This window comes from Barbus barbus (genome assembly GCF_936440315.1).
Source record: "Barbus barbus genome assembly, chromosome: 11".
NCBI lineage: Eukaryota > Metazoa > Chordata > Actinopteri > Cypriniformes > Cyprinidae > Barbus > Barbus barbus.
The window spans coordinates 18,352,550-18,366,757 of NC_136739.1; the positions used below are offsets into that span (position 1 = coordinate 18,352,550).

At 39.3% G+C, this 14,208-nt stretch overlaps 1 protein-coding gene across 2 annotated transcripts in view; it reads left to right on the forward strand.

Annotated features, from left to right (window-relative positions):
* LOC306876639 (uncharacterized protein) overlaps window positions 1-14,208 on the forward strand; it is a 55,643-nt gene that overhangs the window by 35,259 nt on the left and 6,176 nt on the right. For both annotated transcript variants that reach the window (XM_079427969.1, XM_079427968.1), the window contains exons 3-5: window positions 1,997-3,498; window positions 10,876-11,059; window positions 13,114-13,312. In XM_079427969.1, the coding sequence (XP_079284095.1) occupies window positions 2,027-3,498; window positions 10,876-11,059; window positions 13,114-13,312 (1,855 nt within the window). In that variant the 5' untranslated portion in view covers window positions 1,997-2,026. The remainder of the gene's footprint in view (window positions 1-1,996; window positions 3,499-10,875; window positions 11,060-13,113; window positions 13,313-14,208) is intronic.

Genomic DNA, 14,208 nt, shown 5'->3' on the forward strand with positions numbered 1-14,208 from the left:
TTATGACTAACACAACAAAAGACTAACATATTGCAATCCTAAAGGGTTTCTCTAACACACTTTCTAGCAGAGGCCTGCAGATACAAGTGTAGCCGTATAGTACAGATATATAAAGTACATAATGTAAAATCAATCAGGGAACCTGATTAGTTTGTCATCAAGTTTGAGTGTCTTTGAATCTCTAGTATTTTGGCTTGGTATGAAGCTCTTGTCTCAGTGAGGGACTGTCTGCTCTCGCTTTCTTGTGTCCGTAATAATTCTGCTCAAATAGGAAACGGAGCATCTGCCTGTCTGTCACACACAGAGAGGACATAGTGGGCCCGGTGTGAGCTCATTAAACAAGCTCCTTATGCTAATTGACTGTTTATTCACACATCAGCAGTTTTCAAGCGCAAGCGAAAGAAAACACTGACAGCGCTATTGAGACGTTGAGTCTAGTCGCCCACGAAGATAAATCCTCCCGAGCGCTCCACTGTACAATTCACAGAAAAACAAAAAGGGGGCTTTCGATCTTCTTATCTCCTAAATGAAGCGTTGAAATTAGCCTGATAATACCAGAGGGGTTTCAATAACTCCATTTTAATTAAATTGGGCCAAACGTTAATTGAACACCTGAACATGCTGGGTTTCCCCCACCTAAAATCGCTGGTTTCCCGCCTTTTTCAATCTAATCGCAATGCCATTGTTGTTCTCTGACAGGCAATGTGAAGAAGAAGAATATTCATCTAGATGGATTTGTCCTGACTCCGCTGCCCGGAATTATTGTGATATGTTCTTTTGTAACTCCTGGCTTGACCCTGATTTCTGTTTAAGATTACGGGTGGATATTAATATGGCCCAAAGCAAGGCAATTTGTACTAATTACTGAAAGAGAAGCGCTCTCCTTGCTAATCCACAGTTCTCATCTGATTAGTGGAATAAGAGCCCCGGGCGAGTGTTGTGGCTCTCTTCATTACTGTCCCTTCTGATTTTACTCCCTCTCGGTTTAATGTTTTTAATTCCAGACATAACTCCCCCCATCATTTGATTTGTAAAAAAGAACAAGCCATTTTTAGAATATGAATTTGATTATACAAGTCATAGGAACTACGCATGAGGAACTATGCATAGTGGTTATTGAACTGTGTTACTTAGTTTTAGCTTAATTTTGTCTTTGAAAGAATCGTTTGATGTGATTTAGATTAGTATGCAACTAGTTCAACAGCAAGAGGAATATTGGTAGCTTTGTACAGCTTTTAAATATGTAGGGTGAGAAATGTAGGGTGAATTTCATTTTTGCACAATTTAAGGGCACTTTTATAGGGATAGAGAGCGCTATTTGTAGGGTTGTTGCAAACACAAGTGAGCAACAGAATTCCTTACATACTGTACAAGCTATTAGCAAATGTTACACATAGTTGATGTTTCAAGGAAGTAATTTAGCATTTTTGGAATCCTCTACAGTAATCCTCAGTACATTCTCATGATTCATTTTGAAACCTGAAGTAATTTTAGATTTGATCTGGTATTTTAAAATCCCCAATTGCTTACATATACCCAATGATTATCAGTGGAATATATTTCTTACATATTTTGGTTATATTTTTTGGCCAAACCATGAAGAAACAGTATGCTAGTTTAAAAAAAAGTTAATATTTTCCACATCAGTCAATTATAAACAAGAAAGACCCATTTATGCTGTGTGAGAAAAGTTGTTATATAACATCTTTCAAAATGCTTATTCTAATATTGTTAGAATTTATTACCCTGATAAAAATTGTTTTTTTAGTTTGATTTATTTGTATGGCGTTTTAGTAAGTGTTTGAGCAAAGTTGATAGTGGGCAGAATTTGACAAAAGTCTATACAAGACACTCACACACTTTCTCATTTTTACACAAAACCATTTTTAAACAGCAGGTGTTGGTGAATTACTGATGTTTAGATGCAGAGCAATTTCAAGCATATACAATTGTCCTGCCGACATGATGTCAATGCCTTGTCTGTGCATTTCTGCAGGGCTGTGATCCCGATGCTCCTTTCTGGAATATGGCAGCTATTTCTGTGGCCATGCCGGATGTAAAAGCCACACAATGTGAGTACTCCCCAGCAGGCTCTCCTGCAGGCTGCAGTATGGACTTGTCCATGGACCTGTCCGTCCTCAGCTCCCCGCTGTCTGCTTTCCCTCGTCAAGGTGTGCCCCCCTTCCCTGCCCAGGATGTAGCTATGGGCCACTGCAACAACAACAATGGCCTGCTCAGCAACCTGGGGGTCTACTGCTCCACCAGCAGTATGCATCCCCTTAAACAGCCTGATGGCCAGTCTGGCAACGAGGCGATGCGCTTTCCACAGGGCTGTGTGAACACCAGCAGCACCCGGCTTTACCACAGCCTGGAAAACCTGCACTGGGCTGCTGTGTCCGATCCCAATGCGTATCCTTACAGGAGCATGAACAGTGAGTTTATACTTCACTGCACTTCAAGCAGCCACTGGTACGACGGACCTACTCAGGGACCGCAGGTTTACGGCTTAATGCCTTCCCATGACGGCATGGCGATCTATGGCCGCCGAGGAGTGGTGAGGAAGGATATACCGCTCTTCCCACAATGGCTTTTACCTGCGGTTGAGGACTGGGGAATGAACGGAAATGCTCGGAAGGGTCTTCGAGACAAGCTGCGGCTCCAGAGCACACGTGTGACAGAGCCCCACAAGCCCTTGCGTCCTCAACCTGTGCTTGGTAATGCGCCTTCTCCGCTGTATCCGTGTGATCAGGACGTAGCAGTTCGGTCATCATTGCACAGGAAGGGACAGCAAGAGTTGAGTGCCCGTCGCATCACCAGTCCCGAGGAGATCAAACAGGAAGCACTCCGACGACTGCAGCTCCGAAGGCAACGAAGCACCCCTAACTTGGCACTGAACTCTAGACAGGATTCTAGTACCACGAGTAAAGCTCATACGGCAGATCCCATCTGCACTAACTCTGCCCAGTCGACCCCTGAGAGGAAAAGACCCTTGATGGGCCGCCTGCACATACCTACATTTGAGGAGTTTAAGAGAATGAGACAAAAGGAGGGCATTAAAAACCACAGGTCCTCTGGAATGGAGAGTAACGACAAGCATAGAGAGGAAAGAATACAGACAGAGGAAACGCAAAATGCTGAAAGGACTGACATTGATGTCAACACAGCTCAGGATTCGAACCACAGCAGAGTGGAGATGTCTGAGCCCAGTTCCACCGCAGAGGTCCCGGGAGGACCCATCTGTACAGGCCCAGTGGCTCGCTCTCCATTACACCCTCAAGCTGCTACAGGAAGAGGCAAGGAGACAAAGGGCCCAGCAGGCCCTGGGGCCACAGATGTAGCTGTTCTCCCCTTCCCGCCCCGCAGGGAGAGTGGCGATGGCCCATCCAGCTGCTGCCCGGCAATCCTTCTGGACGGAACAGACCTTTCCAGCTATGGAGCCAAAATCTACAAAATGAGGGATGGCTTCCTGGGATCCGCCCTGGACCTTATTAAAAAAAGGTGAGTTGATGCAATCACATAGTACTTAAAGTTGGTATGGAAGTAGTGACAGATAATTTCTTCTGTACTGTGACCTACGTTCTGGAATAATCAGAAAAAAAAATAATGTTGTACAGTGACTTGGTTTTATCCATCGGTTGTTGATTGGATTGAGGCAGATCTGAATGCAGCATGCAGACAATGGTAAGAAAGGGACAGGATTTAAGTGGACTGAATGATTGGAGAAGTCCTGAATATGTCACCAGAAAGACGTCTGTCATGTCACTGAGAATCAAGTTATGTTATTTTTAAAATGATTAAAATCAATTAAAAATTGTAAGGTCAAAAAATGTTTTAGAAAATGAAACAGATGTATGGATGAATTGTTTGACCAAAGGGATATATATATATATATATATATACACACACACACAAATTATTTGATCCCCTGCTGATTTTGTACGTTTGCCCACTGACAAAGAAATGATCAGTCTATAATTTTAATGGTAGGTTTATTTGAAAAGTGAGATAAAGAATAACAACAAAAAAAAAATCCAGAAAAACGCATTTCAAAAAAGTTCTAAATTGATTTGCATTTTAAGGAGTCAAATAAATATTTGACCCCTCCGCAAAACATGACTTAGTACTTGGTGTCAAAACCCTTGTTGGCAATCACAGAGGTCAGACGTTTCTTGTAGTTGGCCACCAGGTTTGCACATATCTCGGGAGGGATTTTGTCCCACTCCTCTTTGCAGATCCTCTCCAGGTCATTAAGGTTTCGAGGCTGACGTTTGGCAACTCAAACCTTCAGCTCCCTCCACAGATTTTCTATGGGATTAAGGTCTGGAGACTGGCTTGGCCACTTCAGGACCTTAATGTTCTTCTTCTTGAGCCACTTCTTGGCCAGGGGCGGACTGGCCATAGGGAGTACCGGGAGAATTCCCGGTGGCCTGGCAACCAATTTGGCCCGCTGCCCTACATTTATTTTTATTTTATTTTATATATATATATATATATATTGTTGTTGTTTTTGTTGCCTGCCGAATGTACTAAAGTGATTATTTCCGAATTCGCCATTCAATAATAAAACTCTAATAAATCATGAGTCGGTTAGTCTTGACTGGCAACGCAATTCGCATCACTCACGCTCCGCGCATCCGCCAAAAGGATGCGAGACTGGAGAATGGAATGGAAGTGCCCAGGTGGAGCAGAGAGGGTAAACTGTCCTGTTCAGTTCAGATCAGTTACATCTGTAAACAGACTATTGTAGTTTTGTCTTTGTTTACTTAGTTAAACATTAAACTGCTAGCAAATGTTTGCAGTAGCAGTCAATTACTGAAAAATTACCAAAAGGACGTAATTACTATTGTAAATAGTAGGAATAGCAGACAAATATTCACATCATTTTATAACAGGTTTAGAGGGAGCTAAGGCAGACAACAACACAACCCTTACGAAAATGAATCTGGTTTTACTAAAACATAAACCCAAAAACCTTGGTTGCTATAGTTAAATTACATTCTTAAAAATAAAGATGCTTTATTCACGATGCCAGAAGAACCCTTTTTGTCTACATGTTTCACAAAAGGTTCTTTGTGGCTAAAGAAGGTTCTTCAAATTATAAAAAGGTAAGAAAAAGAAATGGTTCTTCTATGACATCACTATGAAGAACATTTTAAGCACCTTTATTTTTAAGAGTGTAACCACAAATTAACAGTGGGTGTGAAGTGAAGTGACATTCAGCCAAGTATGGTGACCCATACTCGGCTCTGCATTTAACCCATCCAACGTGCACACACACAGTAGTGTACACACACACACCGTGAACATACACCATTTTATGCTGCGGCGCCCAGGGAGCAGTTGGGGGTTCGGTGCCTTGCTCAAGGGCACCTCAGTCGTGGTACTGAGGGTGGAGAGAGCGCTGGACATTCACTACCCCCACCTACAATTCCTGCCGGCTGGAGACTCGAACCCTCAACCTTTGAATTACAAGTCCAACTCTCTAACCATTAGGCCACGACTTCCCACGCTACACTATGTTTCACCATGGTATTTGTAGTAAAACTTTGGTTATACAAATGGTAATCAATCCGCCAAAAAAAACTATACTGGTTGCTATACTTTAACCATAGGCCTAATAACACTGTGGTTAATTTAACTTAGGACAAAACATGACCCATGATAATGCAAAAACATGTTCAGCGTTAAGATTTTTCTGTAAAGATATATTCAAGATGTAGATATTAATGTACTAATTTTGACATTTAGGCAAGATAAAACAATACTATGTATATTATGTGCAGACAAATTACAATGAGGTGGTTGTTTTGCAACAAGATGTGTTTATGAAAAAGTGACAGGTACAAGAAAATTAGTGAAATTAGTAGGTGTTCTTGGGGTCATAGGCAGCATTCCTCCTCCTCCAAACACGGCGAGTTGAGTTGATGCCAAAGAGCTCGATTTTGGTCTCATCTGACCACAACACTTTCACCCAGTTCTCCTCTGAATCATTGGCAAACTTCAGTCAGGCCTGTACGTGTGCTTTCTTGAGCAGGGGGACCTTGCAGGCGCTGCAGGATTTTAGTCCTTCATGGCGTAGTGTATTACCAATTATTTTCTTGGTGACTATGGTCCCAGCTGCCTTGAGATCATTGACAAGATCCTCCCGTGTAGTTCTGGGCTGATTCCTCACCGTTCTCATGATCATTGAAACTCCACGAGGTGAGATCTTGCATGGAGCCCCAGTCCGAGGGAGATTGACAGTTATTTTGTGTTTCTTCCATTTGTGAATAATCGCACCAACTGTTGTCAGCTTCTCACCAAGCTGCGTGGCGATGGTCTTGTAGCCCATTCCAGCCTTGTGTAGGTCTACAATCTTGTCCCTGACATCCTTGGACAGCTCTTTGGTCTTGGCCATGGTGGAGAGTTTGGAATCTGATTGATTGATTGCTTCTGTGGACAGGTGTCTTATATACAGGTAACAAACTGAGATTAGGAGTGCTCCTAATCTCAGTTTGTTACCTGTATAAAAGACACCTGGGAGCCAGAAATCTTGCTGATTGATAGGGGATCAAATACTTATTTGACTCATTAAAATGCAAATCAATTTATAACCTTTTTGAAATGTGTTTTCTCTCACTGTTCAAATAAACCTACCATTAAAATTATAGACAGATCATTTCTTTGTCTGTGGGCAAACGCACAAAAAGAGCAGGGGATCAAATAAATGTTTTCCCCACTGTATGTATATATACACAGTTCTGGCATGAAACTCTAGATACATGAAGATGTATATATATTATCAATTTCAGCAGGCAACTATTTTTACAGCTACACTATTATTCCAGCTGCAATTACTCATAACAATACAATTACAAATGATTAAGCATATATGTTTGTTGTTTTACACACATGCACACAGACATTATTTCATACACGACATAATCGTGAAATGCATAAGAAATCTATAGACGCACTCATAACAACAAAAGACAATACTTTATTGAACCTTTTCTGACAAGAAGTGTGAGCAAACGTGAGCATTTTGACGGTCGTTTCTTTCCAGTCCACTCGTTTTATCGCGTTTTAACCACAGTCGTCCGTTTTTGTCTGGCAGTGGCAGCAGGTAAACGATAACATTTCAAATTGGAGCCTGTACTATGTCGATTCTGGGGGGGGGGAATTCAATTCGGGTCTCCCATGATATTAAAATTGGGCCAATAACTGACAGTATATTATTCAATATATTATATATTATTTATTTATATATGTATTCAGTTGCACCACAATATTATAATGAACAAAATAAAAAATGTTAATTAATATGCTAAAGATTAAACATTGTGGTGTTCTTAAAGGTCCCATGAAATCAAAATGAAAGTTTTTTGGGTTTTTTGGGTGTTAGTATCAATATGTTAGTCTTAAGGTTATCTGTATGCCAGTGTGCTCCAAAACAGTGACACAATTCGCGTTTAGAAGATGTAACCATTCAAAGCTTGCAGTTCATCACTTCTGCCGAAACGGCTCAACGATTTTTTTGACGTCACATCGTACTTCATTTTCTCATCAAACTTTCTGTCCAATCAAATGCTCTCTAGAATCAAAAGCGCCCGCCCCCTACACTATAAATAGACGCTGAAGCCACGGCTGAAATCGGTCACTTGCTCATAGAATAAGTATTTTCTGTACGGTGAATGGCACGTAGTGCACTATATAGGGGACAGGGAACGATTCAGACAGTGTAAATATGCTTTCCATTGAGGAAAATAATACGTCTGGTGTCGCGCTGTCACGCTAACCACTGCACCGCACACACACTCTGCTTTTCAGAGAAAAAGAGTGAATATATCATTATTGATGTGATTCTTAATGTCTTCATTTATGCCACGTACACAGTAGCAGATGTGGTATTTGCATAAAGTGGCATATTCTATGGTGATTAGTAGGTTTAGCTATATTAAGAATGGAAAACATGGATATTACAAATACTATTAAATATCCTGTCCTAATCATCATTGTCTTGTTTTCCAGTACAAAATTACAACAACAGCAAAAATCAATTTTCCTAAAAAGCAAAATTGCATAAGCATTTTTTGTAGTAGTTTTAAGTTAAAGTTCATTGCATTTTGTTAAAGCTTTAAGTAAATATATATTGTTTTATTGATGCACATTATTACTGGAAAACAAAGATAAAGCACCAGATTATTGCAGTAGCAACAATCAAAGGTAAAGAATTGGATATTATAGCAACAAACCCCATCAATTCCCCAATGATTCACTGTATTATATGGATTCTTCTGTGGTTGTGTTGTGCAGACAGGTTCACACCTGTCCACCAACAACACTTTTTGCACACAAAATCTCACACAAGCCTAAATTATGCGAATCTGACAGAAATTTTATTGACATAACAGCACATAACTCTGGCCCTGACAGTCTTCTCAAATTTTCCATGGATGCATAAATCTGTATAGATTTTCCTTCAGCTGCTTTTGCTCCAGACATACTACAGAGCTGAATTGCTGGTGCGTCACAAGCTTTTCGACATTACAGAGCCTTTCTCTAATGTTATGTTCCTCCAGGGCAGGAGTTCAATCCAGGCTGTGAACCGTCTAAATATAACATCCAATATCCCAGCTGTCCGGTAGTGCCTCAAGCGAGGGTATTCATTTACTACAAAGCAGCCCGAGGCTTCCAGGTCTTTTTTTATTAGACTTTTATATAGTTATTTTCATTTATTGTCTGCTTGATAGAAGAAGGAAGAACAAGTCAGAAAGCAATGCTCTTATTTAAGCTTACAGTCACTTTATCTTATTGAATGGATGAGGACATTTCAAGGGAGCTTATTGTCCTGATATGATTTTTTTTTTAATCATAGTGTTAATGTCTTTTTTTTTTGTCAGTATAGGTGGACAAGACCTTTAAATAAATCATAGAAAATCATCCTAAAAGTGCTATTATAAAAACCTGTACAATGGAATAAGAGTTTTTATACACCTTTATATATCTTAATAAATTAAAAATCCAATTAATGGCCACACACAGGACTGCTGAAATGACTTGTAATATATCTGCAGTGCTTTAATGACAATTTCATTCACGTGTGAAAGACATTGGTTTTATTGCCACTTTCAGAGCGTTATATTAATTACTGTCAGTTCACGGCTACAGGTTTGTGAATGAACTCTTCCACATTTTATTGTTAGAATTAAAACTGATATTTGACGTGCACCATATTAGCATCTGCATTTTGTGATTCTCCTTTTCCTAGTGAGATGTCAAGGCTTCTTTGTCTTTGTGTTTTCTTTTGAATGCTTCAGAGCTCATGGCTGTGCTGTCAGCACTATTCTCAAATGGCGTCTATGCAAATGCATGACAGTGATGAGCGCAGCATTATCAGATTCTGAGGTCCTGAAGCATCAAAGGAGATGGAAATGATGTGGAAGAGGCAATTAAGAGCTTATAACAAATCACTCAAAACAACTGTTTTTTATTCCTAAGGGATGTCTGTATACGAACAATGGCTGGGGCAAACAGCTGATTAGTATATTTAAAAGTCTGTTTATTCAACAATCAATGCACAGCCATCAGCATTCATTTACAAATGTATTAATGATTTTAAAATAATGTCTTTGATTTGATGCACTGCAAAAAACTTCTTGTTTTCCAGTAAAAATATCGAAATATCTTTAAAATAAGATAGTGTCGATGCCAATAGCCTTGTCGTTCAGGGCAACTGCGCTCACGGCGACCCGAGTTGATCCCGTCTCGTGGTCCTCTCTCTCTGCACCCAATGCTTTCCTGTCAACTCTATACTGTCCTGTCCAAATAAAGGCATAAAAATCACATAAATAAATCTTTAAAATAGGATATACAGTACCATTTAAATGTTTGAGATCAGTAATTTTGTTTTAAAAAAGTATTTTATGCTCCCCAAGACTGCATTTATTTGATCAAAAATATAATACAATTAGTAAATTTAAAAAAAAATATATATATATTTTTTTTTTATTAATTTTTTTTAATTATTACTGTGATGCCAAAGTTGAATTTTCAGCAGTCATTACTCCAGTAATATGATCATTCAGAAATCTAATACTCTGATTTGGTACTCAAGCAACATTTCGTATTATTATCAATGTTGAAAACAGTTGTGCTGCTTAATATTTTTGTGGAAACCATGGTACATTTCAGGCTTCTTTAATGAATAGAAACTTCAAAAGATTTGTATTTATTTGAAATTAAAATTTTCTGTAACATTATAAATGTCACTTTTATCAATTAAATGCATTCTTGCAAGTAATAATTTATTTAAAAACTAAAAGTCTACTTACCCCAAACTTTTGAACGGTAATGTACATTTACCTTTAAAGCAAAATAATTTAAGATAATACTTTTTTTTACCCCATTGGGAAATCAAATGGTATATTTTCTTGTAAATCCAAAACATCAATGTAAAATTGGTTTAAGTGAGATTAACAAGAAAAAAAATAAAAATAATACAAAATATGTAAGCTTAAAACAACAAAAACTGCACCAAAAAAGGCAGTTTGCCTGTCTGTTATGTGATGTTATTTATTCACTCTGCAATGCCTGGGGTCATCCACTGATACATAAGCTCCTTTTCTACTTGACGCACACGCAAAGAAATCTAAAAGATTGATTGTGCTTGTTTCCGATTCGGAGCCCTGCAGCGAAGAGTTCAGGTGTTAATGTGAATTGATGCGTCTAATTGCTGTCCTCCGTGAGCCCCTCTGGTCTGGAGGGCACCGGTCCTCTCTAGGGGGATGGGGGTTGAACGCACGGCACGTGTAGGAGCGGAGAATCAGGACTTGTAATTCCAATTTAACACTCCCATTTTCCTCTCTTTGTGTTCTCTCTCCATCGCTGCTCCAGCTGCAGTGCAGAGATTGCAGCCGAGACTCCCGTCCGATTGTCGCGTGAGCAGAATGACGTCACTGACATCACCGCTCCCCAGCCCAGCCATCAGTCTGCCCACGTTCCCATGACAACGTCGGCCTGCGGAGAGGAGGCTTGCACCGAGCCAGTGGGACAACAGGGGAAAGCGGCGACAGAATGCGTAAGGAATGCTGCCGTCTCATGCACACTTCTGCATATTATCACCTCTGAACGAGGACAGCGGCAGCAGCTGTCATGCATATACAGGAATGTGATCAGGGTGCACAGTAGGGGCGACTGCAGACATGCAGACAGAGCCCCAGCTAAGAGCAACACGCAGGGAGGATTAGATCCAGGTTTCATGGTGGTAACTGCTTTACATTTCTTCTGTACTGTATGTCCGATTGTGTGTTGATGCTCTCTGCTGCTTGAGATGCTGGCCAGCTCTTCATTGCGCCACACTCATTCACGCCATACGACTGGCTGCATGTTTTTTAAGGGTGATATCGAGGAATGCTGACATTCATGTGTAATGTTGCTATGATTCACTGGTCAGCCGTTGTGCACAGATGCTTCTTCCACCTCTGCATTTCTGTATGTCTTTAATTAAGATAACAGCTGCCTTATTAATTATTCTGTACGTCACCTGAAGCCACGGTGTCTTGTTTCTTGTGCATTGATAACACTTGAGAACCTAATGCTGTCGAGCGAGCTTTTGAGGGTTTTAAGCCATAGATGTGTGTCTGTAGTAGATGCATTTGAAACACAATGTTACTGATTTAGAAATGTCATTTTGGAATCGCAGATTTTTAAAAGGTGAAAGTTTATCAGTTGTGTTAGTTGATGCAGATGTAGTCAGTGTGAATGCCTTTAAAGTCAACACATTTGATATCTACAATGTGTCAGAGTTAAGAGTGAAACAAATTTAGACTGGAAAATAAAGTGATTGACTTGATTTTACACTTTATTGATCACAAAAAAATATTACAGGTGTTTGCAGGGATCGTACAAATAGATGATCTTGGTGATTTTAGCCAAAAAGGACAGTTGTGTGAGAAGTGTAGTTATTTCTTTTCATAGTTTCTCTCTGTAGTTCATAGTTGTTCCAAGTTTTTTTATTTATTATTATTTATTTTGATGAAATTTCAAAGACAAATTTGTGGTTATACTTTATATTAAAGGCCTTAACTACTATGTACTTATATCAAAACATAACTACAATGTACTTATTGGGCTCATATTGTATTGCAAAACACTTCTGCTGCTATTGAGGTGGGATATGGGTAAGATTAGGGACAGGTTTGGTGGTATGGGTAGGTTTAAGGGTGGGCCAACAGTGTAATTATAAATGTAATTACAGAAATTAATTACTTATTTAATTACATGCAGGTATTTTTTTTAAATATAAGTACAATATATGTACACAATACGTGCATTGTACCAAATGATTAATTTAAATGCAAGTACATAGGAGTTAATGCCACTTAATATAAAGTGGGACCCTTTTTTTAATTTCAAATAGCATCTGTAGGTATGTTATTTACAATAAGATTAGGAAGGGTTAGGAAAGCCCTTCCTTAGGAAAATTCGGACTGACTTTGTTCTGCATAACAAGAAAGATATTTAGAGGAATGTTGGTAACAAAACTATTTTGTTTACCATTAACTATACCATTTCATGGACAAAAAACAGAGACTTTTCTCAAAATGTCATATTTTATGTTCCACAGAAAAAGTAAGTCGTACAGGTTTGGGAGCAACATGGGGTTGAGTGAATCATGACAGAATTTCCAATTTTGTATGAACCCTCCCAATAATAGGGACTTTAAACCATCCGGCAGGCCAGTTTTAAAAGGAAACTGGGTTTCCGAATTATAGAACTAGAATTATAGACTAGAAAAGAGATTAATTTTATGTCTTTGGAGTCTGTCACTAGACTTTTTAATAAACAGTAAATGGGCATGAAAAGCCACAGCAAAGAATTTTCCACTCACCACCATAATATCAAAGCTTTGGTAAAGTTACACTCTCTGGATGTACGGTAATGCAGTGACTCTGATCGATGTCTGAAACAGTTAGTGGTTCCATTAATTCTCACATGTGCTTAGGGATCAAATCTGCCTTCATTGAGGTTTTACACTGTTAAACTCTCCCCTTATTCACACACACACACATATTTCAGACCAGTGCTCTGCCATGTGCACTGTTGATTGTCAGATCTCCATCCTATTAGCAGGTTTCTGGGGCGGGCTGCAGACGCTCCAGCTCGGACGCGGCCTATGAGCTGGCTGAGTCAGTGAGGGCCCAGCGTGAGTGCCGCCTGCGGCCCCACTACAGCGACCCCATGCCTGCCGATGCCACCAAGCGTAAGCAGCTGGAGATGAAGATCGCCGCCGCGGCACGTTTGCACATTCACCGCAGAGACAGGGACACCGGTAAGACTCTTTCAGCTGCACTAAGCTTTGCTCACAGTTCTTGCTGTAAGTAAACTTAACTCGTGTCCTAGATTTGTACTGACAATGCTGCATTTAAAACAATTTTTAGGTTTGTCTGTAACCCAAGGGTATCACATTAGTTGTTATTATGAGACTCTGCTTTTACTAAACCCTGGCCTTAGGTGGCTTTTACTGTAGGCCCGTCACATGCATGACCTCTACCCTGAGGACTGCTTTTATCTTTCTGCACCTTAGCAGTTTTTAGATGTAAAGCCAAATACATATCTAGTATCAAATTAGGGGTGCACAGTATATTGTATCAGCACCAAATTGGTTATTTTCCATTATTTGTTGTTTTTAAATGTATTGTTATTACCAAACATTGAAATATTTAATTGTTTCTGGGATTTAGCTAATCATGTAGCACTAACTTAAAATAAATAGTGGTAGATTATGGCAGAGCACAGTCCTTATTATTATTAGCAGTTATGTTATTCTATTTCAAACTGGATAATTTATTATAGAAGATTTATGATTATAGATAATAATTTGGTGGTTTATATTTACCATTTCTCTTTTATTTTACCACTTAGTGAAAACAAGAGGCTATTTGTTGCTATTTACACTACCATTCAAAGGTTTGGGGTCATTAAGGTTTTTTTGTTATGAAAGAAATTAATATTTTTATTCTGCAAGGATACATTAAATGAACTAAAATACCAATAAATACTGTACTAAGAAGCACAAATGTTTTCAACATTGATAATAATAAGACATGTTTGAGCAGCAAAACAGCATATTAGAATGATTTCTGAAGGATCATGGGACACTGAAGACTGGAGTAAGGGCTGCTAAAAATTCAGCTTTATCATCACAGGAATAAATTACATTTTAAA